The 16,837-nt window shown below is 45.5% G+C and overlaps 1 protein-coding gene across 1 annotated transcript; it reads right to left on the reverse strand.

Annotated features, from left to right (window-relative positions):
* Positions 1–892: 892 nt before the first annotated feature.
* LOC118906291 (collagen alpha-1(I) chain-like) lies at positions 893–14,078 on the reverse strand. Its single transcript, XM_036873759.1, has 4 exons — positions 14,073–14,078; positions 3,809–3,943; positions 2,740–3,713; positions 893–1,370 (listed from the first exon to the last, which is right to left on the reverse strand). The coding sequence occupies exons 1-4, from the start codon at positions 14,076–14,078 to the stop codon at positions 1,064–1,066; spliced, it is 1,422 nt and encodes a 473-aa protein (XP_036729654.1). The 3' UTR covers positions 893–1,063.
* Positions 14,079–16,837: the final 2,759 nt, after the last annotated feature.

Here is a 16,837-nt window from a genome sequence, read left to right on the forward strand (position 1 = left end):
AAAATATTCCAAGGTCAACTTGGTGTTTTTGTGTCTGTGTTTTTAAAAACAAAATATTAACTCAGCTTTGCCAGAGGGGTGGTTGGATATTTTTGAGCCTGTGGCCCTAACAGAATGAACTCTCCTCTCTTCCTTGAGGACACGCCCTGCCCAGAACCCCCCAGATTCCCTGTATAGTTTCTCCTTTCTGGGTTGGAACCAGGTAGCCTCCTGATGGATGTCTTTGTAGCACACCAGAAAGCAATTCTTGTACTTTAGTGCCTCTGGTTTTTGTTTGTTTGTTTTTTTTGTTTTTTTACATTTTTTTTTAACACTTGAATTTAGCTATTGTCTGAGGAGCTGGGTGCAGATTGCAGCTCATCAGGCTGAAGGCTGCTCTTTTGGGCATTTCCCCCCAGTGATGCTTCTGTGGTGTCTTTTCTCCTGTTGATGCTGAAGCTCCCACTTCACTGCCCTGCCCCCTCCCTAGGCTCGCCCTGGACTGTCAGCCTTAGGGGGTCTTCAAGGGTGGCTATTCTGCTCACTTTTAAAATCCAGTACCAATATTCACAGATAACTGATACTTCGGATACTCTGTGGTTTGCAGCAATAAAATTCCAGCACTAAAATATCTGGCAAAGAGACTTTTGGCGGTAGAACTAAATGACCTTGTTCATCGTAGCTTCATGCAACTGGGGCTCGTTAGTCCCCAGTTAAAAGTTCTGTGTCTGATTATAGCTTTGAAGGCCCACCTCCTCCCCCCAGATTTCAGGTAGGGAGTCTGGTTTCTCAACAAAGCCCAAGGGGAGGATCCCAAGCTTACAGTGGTGTTGGACAGCCCTCAGCTCTTAATTTAGTATTATATCAGGGTGCAAAAAAACCTCCAGAAGTCAAGGCGTCTGTTGTCCAAATGGCTTAGGCTCTGTTCCCTTTATTTGAAATTCACATCGCAGAAACAAGTAAAACTTCACTTGGAAAAACATTGACTATTCAAGTCTCCAAAATTCGAAAACACTGGGATGTCAGTGCTAGGGTCCAGCAAGCGATTCCTATCCAGGGTTAGGAAGTCACATTGGGACGTTCCCTAGAAAGGTTTGCTTTGGGGGGGGGGGTCTCTCTTCCGCAGCCGCAGGGTCCCCCTGCCTGGCCCCTGCTGTGGTTTGCGGCCCTCCGAAGCGGCTTCTCTCGAATAGGCGGCGGCTTCTGGGGGTCCCAGGGCCGAGCTCTGCTTCCGTAGACTGCGTTTTATTTTACTGAGAGCACAATTTGCATAATAAAATGAAGAGGACCCATTGCTCCCCTTTTCTCCGTACACACTGCCCGGCAAGGACTTTGAGACTGTTATCTGAACACCCAGAGCGGCCTTCAGAAGTCGAATTAGCATTGCTTTTCTAGGAGAAAAAGAAAAATGGAAAGCGATTAAAAGCAAAAAGGCCAGGGGAGAGGGAGTAAAGGAGGAGGAGTGAGGTGGAGGAGAAAGCAGGGAGAGAGCGAGGAGCGCGGGGCCAGAGGCACAAAGGGGAGAGAGACCAGACGGGGTGCGGACCAGCGACGAGGGAAACGCTGAGTCACCCTAACCGGGCACCGGGGACAAGGCGGCGAGATGCCGCAGCCCAGGAACAGCCGGTGCGCATCGCACCCCACCTTCCAGGCCTCCTTCCCGCCCGCCGCCGGCGGAGCGCGGCCGTGGAGCTCGGCGCCGCCCGCCCGCCTTTGTCACCGGCTCGGTGCGCGGCCGCGGGCTCCCGCGGCGGGCTTTGTTCTGGCGGAGCAGGGCAGGACCCCTCGCCCCGCCGCCCCCCGCCCCCCGCCCCGAGCTGGGGAAGCTGGGGGCGGGGGACGGGGCGACGGGGACGGGGACCAGAGGAGCGTCGGCGGGCGCCTTGGAGCCTGGGATTTCCTGCCTTCGCTCTTTTCGTAATTGAGCTGTTCTCCTTCGGGGCGGGGGCCGGGCGGCGCGGGAGGAGGGGGAGCGGGAAAGGGGCGCCCGCTCTCCGCCTGCCGCAGGGGCGAGCGCGGCTCGCGGCGGATCCGCATTGTGTCCGAGTGTGCACGGCTGGAGGGGCGCAGGCATCGATGCGGGAGGAGAGCCGCTGAATCTGGCCCCGCGTTCCAGGTTTCTGGCCAAGGTTTTGGCGGCTGCGGGGCGCCTCGGGTCGGTGCCCGGTTCTCCCCCAAGATCTGCTCTCGAGGTGCTTTGGGACCGCGCGTGGGCGCTGTGGACGCGCCCTGGGTCCGGGGGCTGCCCACGGGGAGCGCGCAGATCCCCGTCGCCGAGGCCTGTGGCTGGGGACAAAGAAGCAGACGGCCGGAGCGACCAGCGGGCGGGCGCGCACCCCACCGGGGCCCTCCCTTGGAGCCCCCGCGCCTCGGGGCCCGCGGCTCCGCGTCTGGAAAGTTCGTCCCTCGCACAGCCCGCTCCCTCCTCTCACCCTTGCCTTTAGCAAACGGCGTGGGATCGTGTGTCACCCTCTCCCTAGCCACCCCCAAAGGTGTGGGCAGATTGCAAGAGTTGCTGCTCTGTTATTGTTTGTCAAACAGGCCCTTTCTCTTGGGAGAGGGGCGAGGGGCATGTGGCGGATCCCGGGCCAGGATTACATTAATCAAAGCATTATTTCCCCAGAGAAGCCGAGCACAAATGAGAGTAAATCCTAATAAAATTGGATCGCGGAGAAATGGTACGCTTTAAGTAATCTGTGCTGCCTGGTAAAAAATCTCACGTTTATATGATGTGGGTCTTAAACAAAAAAATCTGCACACCTTTGGCCTTGGTTGCTGGGTCCGTATCGATCGGGACGGGGGACAGTCACCACCCCAAGCTCAGGTGAACTTCTGAAGTGAGAAAGGGACGTGGACACCCCGGAGTCCGAGGTTCTATTCCAAGGGTACTCTTGGCCCGGGCGCCCCTCTGGAGTATTTGCAGAGGCCCTGGGCCGGATCGAGACCCCTCGGTGCCCTGCGAGGACGCGGACTCTGTTCCTCTGGGATCGTGGCTCCACCGTCCTCCTCGAGCGAAGCTGCAGGGCGGGCAGTCCCCGTGGGTGGCGGCGCGAAGCCCATCGGGCGGGCGGCGGGACTGCCAGGTCTCCCCGGCCCCCGGCCCAGGGCCCGCCCGAACAGGAAAGGGGGTGACTGCTGGGGAAGCCGGGGGCGCGGCTGGCCGGCGACACTTCTGGTACTTTCAGGTCGTCCCAGCCTGTAAGCAGGCTCGCACTTGGTCCGCCTCCGTCCCCCAGCTGGTAGGAAACTTTCCGATGCCCGGCGCGGCCGTGCACTAGAGAAGAAGAGCTCTCCTCCCCACCCAGAGCTCCGAGCAGGCAGGCAAAGCCCACCGGCCAGGAGGAGACCTCCCCGGCCAGCTCCCGTCCCCCTCCGGCCGCGGAACACGAGAGCGGACTAGCTGGTGACAAGCGGGAAAGCGCCGTCCCCGTCCTGCGGGCGAGCACCAGCCTCCAGACTCCGCGCGACCTTCCAGAGACGCGCGGCCGAGACCGCTTCCGCGCCGGCCTCGCGGCCCCTCCTCCGCGCCCGAGGCCGCGGCCCCGCGAGCGCGGCGCCCCCTGCAGGCCGGCGCCGGAGGAGCCACCGCGCCGCCCGCCGGTGGCCGGGCCGCGTGGGTTCCCCGCGCTGCCCACGGCCGCGCCCGGCCCGCGCGCACGCGCACAGCCAGCCGCCCCACCCCCCCCCCCCCCCCCGCACGCGAGCTGCCGGCGGAGGGGCGGGGGGAGAGCCGGCTGGAGGAGGGCGCAGGAGGGCGGCAGGAGAGCGGGGGTGGGGTGGGGGGTCGCGCCGGGTCACCCCTCCCTGGCCCTTCCTCCCCGCTCCCGACCCCTCTCGGGTCGGCGCCGGGCAACCCCGGCCGGAGTCGGCGGCCGCGCGCCTCGTTCCCGGCCCGCGGACTCCGGAGTCCCGGGAGCCTCGCTGTCCGCTCGCGGGGCAGGGCCGGGCGCCGGGAGGGGCTCCCCTGCGGAGCGGCAAGGAGACCGGCTTGGAGCGGTGTGTCTGTGCGTGTGTGCAGGTGCGGTGTGCGTGGTGCTGTGTGTGTGTGGTGTGTGCGAGGGCGGCGTGCGTGGGAGTGCGGTGCGCGCGCAGGGCAGGGCAGGAGGCGGTGAACGATGCTCTGGTGCAGCCGTGAGATCTGAATCTGCCAGCCCCCCCGCCCCCCACGCGGGCGTCTCCTTCCTCCGCCTTCCATCCCCTCTGAGCCCCAGAGAGATCCCTCTTGGGGTCCCGGCATGTTCACGGACCCCCGGACTCACGTGAGCGAGGGTGAGCCGAAAGGGACCGTGTCCGCTGAGAAATGCGACCGAGAGCCTTTCCAGGCTCCTGCCTGCCCTTGAGACGGGATTTCACCCACTGGGAAGCCACGTTTCAGGGGCTTGTGTATCTGCTTCCTCTCGGTCTTGGCCTTCAAAGGGGCTCGCGTGGAGGTTGTTTTTATTATTTTTGGAGGCATAGGGTGGAGGTAGGAACCAGTTGAAAATCACTTTTGGGGGTCTCTTTAGCTGACCAGCCAGCCAGTTTGCGGGCTCCTTTCCAGTGATGGGAATTTTTTTCGGGGGGGGGGGCGGGGAGTGCAGACACCCACATCTTTTCAGTTCTGAAATAATGACTCTCCTTTCCTCCAATCTCTGATTTTCATAATTTCATACAAAACAGGGCTGTCAGTTATCTCTTATTAGAAAAGAGGAAAGCAGACTAATAGAAGGAAACTTGGGCCCAATGAAATTCCTCCTTCTTACAACATTAACTAGCCTATCCAAATTGTTCAAGTGTGAAGGGGGAACACAGGGCAGGGAGAATTCAGAAAAAGGCTAAATATTTCTCTCCATCACTGAAAATATGAACCCAATTGCCCAACTGTAGTTTTGATAACGTGACTTTCAGAGGATCCTAAAAATAAACTTTATAAATACTTTCAGTGTCCTCTTTTTGTCCTAATGTTTGCATCTGGGGATTTTCACTAATTTGGAAACACCATTGGTATATATGTCTTTGCTTCTTGGATTTAGATGGACGTTATGTGGTTTAACTCTTAGCCACAATTCACTATAAGACCTCCTGTTCTGGAGAAAGGCTCTGAGTAAAATTTACTCACACTCACCTCAAGAGACCCTCACCAGCCAGTATCTTGATACTATTTCCATCACTCCTTTTCATAAGATAATGTATAGACAGCTAAATTTTGGTCAAGAAGGTTAATGGTAAAATGTCAATGTTTAACAGGATGAGCTTTAGTTTTTGGATTCAAAGTTCAGCTTTTCTTTGAATTATTTATCAAGCTGTTTGCCCATAGGCCTTCCTAAGAGAAGGGCAAGGTGAAGGGGGGGGGGGGCACCACTAATTTATTTAAAGCATATGTTGACATAAGATTAAAAAACTAGCCTTTTGGAAAACAGTAATAAGTAAACCATGTCTATAAACACCCACCTTTGGGACTGTGAAAAAAAGGAAACCTAATTACTTTCGTAGAAAACAGCCTCAGTTAACAGTTAACTAAAATATTGTATGGCAGTCCCTTGGAAGCTTCTCCTCCTCCTTCAGTATAGGACCCTTTGGTAATATACACATATTTATACATGATGTAAATATACATATGCACGAGGGTAGATGTTTATGTACATAACATAACAAAATATATACATACCCCAACTGAATACATTTGCATATAACATGCCCATGTGTACTATACCAAACTTAAACGATTAACAATACATTCTATAACAGATAGTCCTAAAATAAGAGGAAGAGTGAGTAAATCTTATGCCTATTGAAAAAAATTTCAAAATTTCTTTTGAAATCTGAATTATGCCAGCTGTAGATGACACCACAGGAGTCAGTTAAAAAAAATCCATGCACAGTATTAATATTTTCAGCATGCTCCGTTTAAAAATACGATAAACGACTCATTTTACATAAAATAAAAAAGGGCACCATACGTTAGAATTTAAAATATAAACATTCTATCTAAATTCAGGTACTTCTCATCTTTTTTTTCCCCTGCAAATTAAATACTGTTGTCTTAGAACAAAAATTCAATTCGGCACACAATGAAAAAGAGCATTAGTTTTATTTTCCATTCTGCTGTAAAGAAAACATTTTTTAAGTAGTTTAATTCTGTGGGCCTTTATGTCATTAAAAGACATTTGGTAGTCTAGTGATAATTCGAAATGGAAAAGCAAGTTGGAGGCATATGTTTATCCTTGAAATGATTTGTGTCATATGGGATGACATCTTACTTATTTGCCTCATTTTAGATAGTATTTTGAATCTTTGCATTTTCAAAGACTTTTTTTTTGGTTGAAATAAGAATTACAGTTAAAATGAATACATTGGCAAGAATCCAAATGCCTGTTCGCGCTGAGCAAATGTAAAGAAATATTATACCTGAAGGTTATGCTTGAAAAGTTATTTGTCCTCATTGATAAAAAGAATCAAAATGATAAAGTTTTGAAATTTTCTTGAAGACCGTGATAGAAGGAGCTCTCTCATGTAATGAGAGTTATTTTTACTGATATTACAAAATATTTTGTGGGCTTTCCTATGTTTATGTCAATGTGTATTTCTTTACTGAAAAACATATACGGTGTTTATGATGGCATTTATTCCCACGTGTAATTTATTGCTTGTTTATTTCAGAGTATTTCAAAGACTGATGACTCATCGGTGGTGTCTAAATATTAGTGATGAGCTTGTGAAAATAAAAATCAGTTTAGCCCAAGTGCTTTTTGAGGTTTGTTTTTTAATTTCTTAAAAAAATTAAAGTTAAAATGATGGAAATAACCACAAATGAAAAATTTTTTAAAAAAGAATATTACTTGGAAAGAAGTAAAAACATTTTACTCTAGATGGGGTTTAAAATCAACTGTAAAAATAAGTTAGTCTTTTATTTTAGAAAGTTTTCTATCTGATGGTGTGGTATGATAGAAGGAGACATAGGCTATATAATGATCTAAAATTGCACAACGTGTATTCAAAAATTTGGATAAAGAGTCATTCACTCCAAAATGTAAAAGAATATTCTCTGTCGATTTAATTAATGAAGTGAGTAAAGGACTGTTTTAGTAAGCTCAAGTTACATATATAGAAAGATTTGTAAGAATAAATACTTTGGTGTTCCGTGGCCGAAAAGCAGACAGAACTATAATATAGCAAATAAAACTCCCTAGAATGTAGGCATCCAAGATCCAATTTTTAAAAAATTTGTCAGTTACAGAAAAGAAGGGAAAAAGCTTATTAACTCAGGGCAACTATAAAATGTTGACAGATATCAAGTTTCATAGCCAACCAGGCTGTTAGAAAATTGCTCGGATGTTGGTGGAGAGCAAGTTACTCTGTGAAACCAGTTTCACAGTGAATTATCTTCTTAATAAATTTAAACTCCAGCTTCATAGACTAACCATTTTCTTCCTCTCTCCTCTCCTCCCTCCCTCCCTCCCTCTCTGCCTTTTCTCCCCCGCCTTTTTTTTAAGTCTGTAAGCAGTTGGGTGAGGCTGCTTTAGTGAGGGTCTGAGCGACCCCCAGGGGGATTTCAGGTACTCAGCCTCACTGTTTAGACACTATTAGTGACACACATCGAGGTGAGATATATCTGTGCTCTCTCAAAACATTTATTTTCTTTCCTCATCCAACTGCTAGCATCTTTTAAAGAGAGAACCAGGCAATGTCTACCAAAGGCAAAATAAATCAGAGAATTTAATTAATTATTTGAAGAATTCAGGCATTGCTGCTCTTCCTTCTGCCTAGCTATTAAGAAAAAAAAAAAAAAAAGAGAGCGAGAGAGAGTGAAATTTGAACCGTCTAGATTGGCTATCTATAGTGATTAAATTTGTAAGCTAGCAACAAATTATAGAAGATCTTGCTTGATTCCTCATTGTACCGATGGAACACACACCTGAATGGACCTCCAGGTGAGGCAGTTACTAGATATAAATAAAGAGAGTGGAGGGGGTTGACTTTCCAGGTTTGGCTGAGTGCATTGATTGAAGTTATTAGATAATTGTTCACCTTTCTACTTAGCCCCATGAGAGGAGACACACACATATTATAAACTACTTTAAATTAATGTTAAATAGTCCAACTGGGATTGCTAAAGTTATTTACATTTAGCAATGGATTAAAATGTTAGCATTATACATTTAATGAATTAGAATCTTGTACGCTCTGACTTGGAAACATCTGCTGAACACATTTTCAAGGGTCTTTTAGGGAGGACAATTTTCTCTGTGTAATTTGAATTCAAAGGTGCAGTCCCTTTACCTTCTGTGTGGGACAAAAATATGAGAGGACAATGTTATGTATTGTAGTTGGTAATTAGGTCTATAGACTATTTTAAAGTAGTCTTTGGTAGAGTAGGATAAGATTCGGGTTTAGTTTATAGAACATTAGCAAACCTTAATTACAGGAGATTTTTAAAAAGATATCTAGTTGCAAATATTATTTTAAAAATGGCACCTAGAATCTATATTAATGAGCTTTGCTTACTTTCTCAAAAATTTCTGGAAAATTATGTCACTACATTTTGCATTCATCTAATTAAACAACTGAAATATTGTTCTAACACATAAGCTACTCCAAGAACAAATGAAATGTATGCCAGATAAAAAATATTGCTGATTTCATATTTGCTGTAATAACAAGAGGGAGTGGCCAGGTGAAAACTATAGGTGAGTAATGCTTTATATTTATTTATAAAGTTGTTTTATTACACTAACAGAAATTATGAAAAAGTGTGATCATCTTTTGAAATTTTTCATGATTCCTATTTCTAGATGCACCTAAAAATAGGGAAATACTTAGAGCTTTAATGTTTGCTTGCACAGAAAGTAAACATCTAGAAAAATGTAATGAATAAGTGAATGAAGGATATTTAACAACTGGGCAGTTAAACCTAAGATTGTACTTTTGCTATTTACCATTATTAGTCGTACTACCCTATTTTTTCCTTGAGCCTCCAAAAACTTCCACAATGTGGAATTGTTACGGAATCACTCATTATTTCTCACCCCAGACCCTTTTCAATAAAATAATGCCATCCACTGAAGATTTATGGCAAAACAAGATAATAGGCTTATTATTGGGAAGTTCTCCTGTCATAAGAATTTACAAGATTTTTTGGAAATAATACCTCTAGGGATATCTATTTTGCTTCCTTTTTTCTCATTTTAGAGTTAAGGCCTAATTTTCCATGTTGGCCATTGATCATGGTAGAGGCTGTTCAGAGGTAGCCATGTAATTTCTTTATCTTTCACCTGCAAATTACACACATTATTTTGCAGCTCAAAATAAGCATTCCCAATGAGTTGCATTCAGTAAATGTCTTTCACAGCATTAGTACAGAACTGAGGTACAAAAGAATATTAATCTAATACATTCCAAAATTCAAATACTTGTGATTAATAAGCATTATTATCTATAAATAAGGCCCTAATGATACTTTGGCAGTGTTGTAAACACAAGAATCAGAGGCAATTATTGTCATTATTGTTCAGCAAGTACTTCCCATGAATACCAAACGGGTATTGCTGTCCAGCTACTTGGCAAGTAAGGTTCCCATAAAGAAGCAGCTGTTGGCCAATCAGGACTGGCTACTGTTTACTGCCCTTAACCCCAAATGCAGGGTCCTTAAAAAAAGGAAAAAAAAAAACAAAAGAAAAAACCCAAGCCATCAAAAGAGTTTTGATGTGACTTAAAAAAATATCGTTTCTAATAAATATAAAAGCATCTTGAAAATAGTGCTGTTGTGAAGTACTGACGTTGGTGAATTGGATACATTAGCAACCATTGTGTTTGCGAGAAGGAAAGGTCTCATTTGTGAGGCTCTAGGCCCGGTGTGGTGAGCTGCCCTGGAAGTAAAATCAGTGGACAACGAAAAATCAATGGCAACAACATGAATTACCCTTCGAAGAGCGTGGGCTGGAGCACGTCCTCACTTTTCTACCTTCCTCAGTCTACACAGAGCTCACCCCTCTCTGTTAAACAGGACCAGCCCACCAGACCCAGCTCTAAAGTGGGGTGTGAGTGTGTGTGTGTGTGTGTGTGTGAGACCTGCTGCAGTAGAAGTAAAGTAAGTTGCTCATGTTCATAGGAAACCGGACACAGTCACACATGCACTCTGCCCTCCGGCTCTTAGAAGTCAATGCCGGACCGGCTTTGGCTGTGTCCGTGAGCTGATTTTAGCTTGCAGTCTGAGTCAATTCAGTGGCACTGGTTAAAAGCTAAGTTGGTTTTCGTGGAGAGGGGGAAAAAGTTTCCTATACATTTTCCTAAGGGATACATGCATTTAGCATCAAATGTAGAGTTGTCTATTTTTAAATTTTCTTGTGCCAAGCCTTATGCTTTAAAGATGTTATAGGTATACAGTGGGGGTAGGGAAGCATTGAATTGGTTTCCCAAGGCATCGGAGAAACTTAGGAGGGCTGGGGTGGCAGCGGGCTGGGTGATGCTGGAGAAACCATCGTTGGCAGTCAATTTGCGCGAGGGTGTGGTCTTTATGGAGCATGCGCCGTGCACCCGCTGGAGGTACAGACTCTCCCACGCCCAACCCCCGACAGGCCCCTGGGTACCAGCGCTTCAGGTTTGATGGGGTTTCCCCTCTTGCCCTCAGAAAACGGAAACAGCCGGGATTCCATTGTCCTCCCAGTAAACTGGGAGGGCGACCAGGGAGAATGTCAACCTATGAGGTCCTTCTGTCCTTCTGAAAATGGTCTTGCCACCGTCGCCTGGGCTTTGTCATGGGAGCGAGGTAGCCACGCTTGGGGATGCAGGCGGCTGGACTCCAAGGCTGTTGCTGATGGGAAACAGTGGATTCTAACCCGGGCCCTGGCCACCCTCTTCTCTCTCCCCTCTTCTCTCTTTTCCGTTTTGAACCCCTCTGCATGGGCTGGAGGGTGGATGGTCCACCAGGACTCAGCAGCTTGTGTTCGATCTCTGAGTTTGGGAAGATGAGAAAAGGTGAGCTCTTCCAAGCGAATCTTTTCTCGTTTTCAAGCATGAAGACTCAGAAGAGAATTTCTATGACAACAACAGTAATAATAACAACCACATTTCACTAAGGACTTACCAGGTACCAGGTATCGAAACATGCACCTTGCGTGCCTTGTCCTAGTTAAGCCTCTAAACACCCCTTGAAATGCAGCCTGTATCCCAGTTGGACAAATGAGCCAACCGAGGCTTCCAGGGGCTAAGTTACCTGCCCAAGGTCCCGGAGTGGTGGTACCCAGTTCTGAACTTTGGTCACATCTCTTGGAGACAAGGTGCTTTTACCAGCGATGCTTTACTGCTTTGCAAATTCTGGAACCCTGCTGCTTTCTCCCCTTCTTGGAGATCCCCAGATGTCCCCTCTTTAGGGCCACCTCTCTGCTTGCTTGCAAAGCAGTCCTGTGACATCTGTGAGTGCAGCGTCCCCAGCAGTCTCACGTCAAAACCAGGATGGTAAAGGCTCTTGGGACCTCTGTGTACACTAGTACCATAGTGAGCCCCGTCTCCCAGCCCTCCGTGATCATGAGGGCAGAATAAGGTTCCATAAGGCTTCACGGATTCACCAGAAATGAGTATTACAATTTGGTTTGGATGCTCCTTTAACACTGAGGTATGGCAAGTTAAGGCGCATGAGTGTGTATCTATAAACCTTGCACTAAATAGACAACAGCAGTGTGTCTGTTTCTCTGTATCCGAGCACCCTGGGGAGGAGGGTAACCTGCTGATGGGAAGCGCCATCCCTAAACGCGATGTTGGCTCTGAGTCCGGAGATGTCTCTTCTTCCAGGCTGATGGAGGAGCTTGCGGGGCCACGCTGGCTGGTTCTGCTTCTCTCTCTGCTCAGCCCGTAAACACCTTCGCAGGGACCATGCTGATGCCTTGCCGCTACAGGCAGAGCCACTGTCTTTAACCCTCTCACAGATCCGGCATCGTTCGGAGACAAAGGAGCTGTTTCAGGCGAGCCCGGGATCAATCAGCGAGGCTGGACTCTGTGCCCCCCCGGGGAGCGCCTTGAATCTGGACCACGGAGCAGAGTGTGCAAGCCTGGTTCCCCGGCGAGAGGGAAAAGATGGGGTTTTGTCTGGGGTCCAAGAGGAAATAGAGTCGGCTGTGGAACCCTGAGAAACACCGGTGCTCCACCTGTGACCGTGACATCAAGGTTGAAAAGAGCTCCGCAATGATTTCATTCGAAATGAAATCTTCCTTGCTGCCGCTGGTCTCCAAAGGGCAAGATGCTATCTGTAAAGGTCAAAGTGAAAAGGTCACTTGGCTTTTAGAAAATGACTTTCACCAAGTTATTAATTAGTTATGAGTTAATTAATATGCTGCCTCATTCCAAGAAAGAATTTGAGGCAGTTTATAAAAATATGTGACAGGCGAAACTAATTTGGGGAAGATGAGCCAGGTGAAGTCAACATACACTGATATATGCCCTCAAATGCTTACTCTGCTTAGTGATGTCAGAAAGGCATGGCGTGAGATAGGGTTTGCTTTCTCCACAGCAAAAAAAGAGAAAAAGAATAAAAAAAGAGTTTTACAATAAGCTATCAATCTATGTTAACTTTTATTTTAAAAAGGCACTCTTTTCAAGATGAACTATCAACTACATCTGACTTGAATGTATTTCCTAAACATCTTTGATATAATATTTAACCTCCAAGAAAATGTTCTGAAAAGAATTCACTACGGTATCTTTTGTTTTAAAAATAAAAAAGCTAATCTTGGGTCCGTTAGGATTTTATATTGGAGAAAAAGTGTTATGATATTCTTTGACAATTTTTAATGCTAGCAATTGGCATTTTACTTCCTATGTTTACTTCCCATAAGATAATTTGACACTTTGCAAAATATAGATCACGTCTGCTTCTTCCCAGTAAGTCGCAGGAAATCAATAAGTGATATATGTTTTGCTGTTCCTTCTATTTTTTGTTTAGGTAGTCAAGAGGCAGGTAGTATAAAGAACTCAGTAAGGTTCCATATCTTCAGGGGTGTATAAATTCATGCACAAAGCCACAAGTAGGTTAGCGACGTGGTTCCCTCATGCCACCTTTCTGGTCTCAGTTTCTCGTCTATTAAATCAGGGCATGGGATTTACTTGATCTCTGAGTTGCCTTCTAGTCATAAAATTCTGTGTTTTGAATTTTCTGTCATCCTGAGAATCCATTAATGTAAGCATGATTTTTAAATATCTAGTTATATTTCAATTGATACAGAACTTGCATGGAAAGGAGATTACAGGGCATGCTATTATGCAGTGTAAATCAATAAAATGAAAATGCATCCATTGACAACATTTGTATTTTCACCTATTACAGAGCTGTGCCATCTCTTTGAATACAATACACTTTTATGCCCCATTAAAGCATGCTTGACATAGCTTTCAACTACTTGCAAATGCTGAGAAGTTGAAAAACATAACATTTACAAAAGATACATCTGGTGCATATTTACATGACTTGGAATAAGGAATCATTTAAATACTGCTGAGCCATCTCCATATTAGGAGAAACGATATTCCACGTCCATATGTGAAATCGGTAGTAAAATACGTGTAGGTTTAAATTTCTCTTAGGCATTTTTTTTTTTACTTTACACATGTTAGAAATATGGAAATATTGATTAGGGCTTAATTCATCTATTTGAGTTGTTGGGATTGCTGTCTCCCTGAATTTTATCGATTACATCATTAACTCTAGTTTCTATTCTAGAGGAGATAAGTTTTGAAAGGGGTTGAAAGTAGCACTTTCTACTTAGAAAACTTGCTTCTTCAGATATAGGAGTTCTTAACCTGGGGACCATGGGCCCGGTAACATCCAGAGGCAGACTTCAGAGGCTCTGTGACCCTCCTGAATTTATATGCAAACATTGGTGTGTGTAGATATGCAGATCATCTTTTTTTTTCCCCCCTTTGGAAAAGACCTAACTTATATTTGTATCTCAAAGAGATATGGCCCTGGTGTAGTAGAAAACTTAGAATCATAAGAAATACTTGGGGTTACCCCTTACTAGTTGTTGGACCCACCTTCTGCAGGCCTTACCTGTGAAGTAAAAGGATTGTACCAGATAATCTTAGATGCCCTTTCCAGCCCCAGCATTCTCCAGGCAGAAACTTACCTCCATCTACCTAAATGTTTAAGCCTCCAGCGCCCTCAGCATCTGTTCTATCCGCTGCGTTGCCTTTTAGGTTGTTATTGTGGAGTTTCTGCATGAAGTCTAGGCGAGACTGTGCATAGTGTGCAGGGCTGCATACATAGCAAGTTGGGAAAAAAACACACCTAAAAATTGTACAGCTCTTCTAGAATGCCATGTGGTACAGCATATGAAATATAACTTGTACCCTCCAGCTCACACACACACTTTAATTAATGTTATGGGCTGTGCTTTAAACTGAGAGAAGTGAGAAAATCAAGGTTAAGGATGCTCTGTTCTTTACTATGTAGAAGGAAAAAAGAGACAGCTATGTAAATGAAGGGTTTCGCATCTCCTTGTCAATTTCTTATCTGTTGTCAGTTTGAGTGATTTCTAAATCAGAAGAATGCTGAAGATCTGTTTTCCCATCAGTTTTGAGCCTAAGGAATTTGGAGCTGGAGTTCTGAGCCAGGAAACAGTCCTGTTTTGAATTCAGAGGCTCTACTGCTGAGCACAGATGCCAGGCTGATGATAAATTCCAAGAGGTTCAGCTTGATATTTCAACCCCAAGGTCAGAGAGAATTCCTTGGAGTTGGGCAAATGAAGAAAGTGAGTGTGGCCGGGGCATCTCCAGCGGTCGCCCCGGGAGAGGAACACCTCACCAGGTTGTGGCGATGTGGTCAGCTAGGAGAGACGCACCTTTACCAAGTAGAATATTGTGGTAATGGGCACCGCTGGCCTCAGGCAATACAGTAACCCTCAATTTCTATATATTTCACGTGGTGTAGCTCCAACGTCAAGAAGGCTTTCTAAAATTTTCACTTTATCGTTAGTTATTATGGTATCATGTAGACCCAACCTCCGAAGCTGATATGATCTATTGTGCAAAAATTCTTAATTTGAGAGGATATTTGTTGGACAGATTCTCCCAGGTTTATTTATTTATTTTTGAGCCCTTAAGATGGATTGTGACAGTGTGGGCTAACTCCACATGCATGCTGTGCACCAGATTCCAACCTCAGAGGCTGACACTCACCCCACCTTTCCTTCCTCTCATTCCCCAGATATTTTCCTGTATTGCAGATTTATTAACAACTCATTCAATACAACAAGAGGTGATAACTTTTTCTGAGTTCAAACCCCCAAAAGAGACCATTTTTCCGGGGGGTGGTTTGAAAGGGTCCTCTATCGAGGTGTCTGTAGTCATGAACTTCATATGAAGTCTGAAATATCACATACACTGTGATGTATCCTAATGACACTAGGAAATCTGTGCACCTTGGGATTTATTTACTATTAATTCACCTTTCTAATGGTTGACAGAACTTTTCATGACCAATTGAAATGATAAAAAAAAGAGACATGATTAAGGATTGAAATATCACAGACCAAATTTCGATGAGGAAATAAACAAAAATGTATTTTTTTCTAAAGGGTCATCACTGTAATGTTCCAAAGCACTGTCAAAAGCAAAACTACATCCTGCACTGAATGTCTCCTGAAGCAATTGAGTTATGGCTCTGCCCCTTACCGTTGTTCACCTTGATGGAGAGATGCTTTGATTCAGCCTGCGTCCCAGGCAGCCCCAGGAGGTGGGAGGTCCGAGTCAATTTGGGTAATGATGTCATGTTTTCATCTCTGGAAGGAAGGAAAATAAAAGACTGCCAATGTTCGATGGCATTTTGTCTACCTTGGAAGGGATCTGAGTGACCAAGTTTTGTCCCCTGGAGCTCCGTGTCCTGTAGCCTGTGATTCTCTGGAACACCACCCCACTCCCCTTCTGCCACAGGGAAGAATAGCCACGTGGGGCTTTGCTAAATGACATTTGAGCTTTCTACCTTGGAATATTCTCGTGGGAAAACCTCTGAGCACACGGATAAAGCAACCACAGTAAAACTGAATGGCATGCTGTCGATGACATTAGCTGGTTTAGGTTAAGTATAACCCCGTCCATCAACAGTGTATCTGTTTATTCATAGGCGTTAACACTATTTGAATTCCAAGAAGAAGTGAAATAAAGTGTGTCTACAGCTCCTTAGAAGAAACTGCTTTACAGGTTGAAAGGATCGTTACCTCCTTTCAACGGGAGATCATGAAATGGAAGGTGACAGAGAATAAACAAACGAAAAAGGATCTCTGACACTCCCTGTGATGCACCTTATTCAGACTTTCCCAAGTCCCTTCCCTAAGGCCTGGGTGATCCCGCTGTACTTAAGTACCTACCTTATTTTGATTTGGAAACCTCATTTGTTTACAATGGTAATTTGGGGGTTGGATGGAATTCCACCTTGGGGAGGTTATGCATTTGCACAGGTGAGAACTGAGATCCTCTGCTGGGATTTCTAGTCTGGGGTCTGCCTGGAGAATGTTTTCTTCTGTCTCTTGAACCTTATTTATGTATGTATGTGAATTCCAGAGCAGTATTGCTAAGTAAATATGAAACAGGCACCTGGATGGGGAAAAAAATCAGTTGTTCAGCCTCCTCACTTCTCTCCAGTGAAGGCACCGAGACCAGAAATTTCTATGATTCTTCTCTAGGTGTTATTTACAAAACACCACCATGAGATTACAAAAATGACCAGGACAGTTTCCTAAACTCTATTTTTGCATTCTAAGATGGAAAGCATTATCATTTTAAATATAAAAATATTTCCTTTACTTACTAGTCGTTCTAAGAATACTACACATGGTCTTTAGTTTCTGCTTTTCCTCGTGTCATCAACCAGGAAGATTTTTCTGATGGAAAAGAT

Source organism: Balaenoptera musculus, chromosome 13, assembly GCF_009873245.2.
Source record: "Balaenoptera musculus isolate JJ_BM4_2016_0621 chromosome 13, mBalMus1.pri.v3, whole genome shotgun sequence".
Classification (NCBI taxonomy): Eukaryota; Metazoa; Chordata; class Mammalia; order Artiodactyla; family Balaenopteridae; genus Balaenoptera; species Balaenoptera musculus.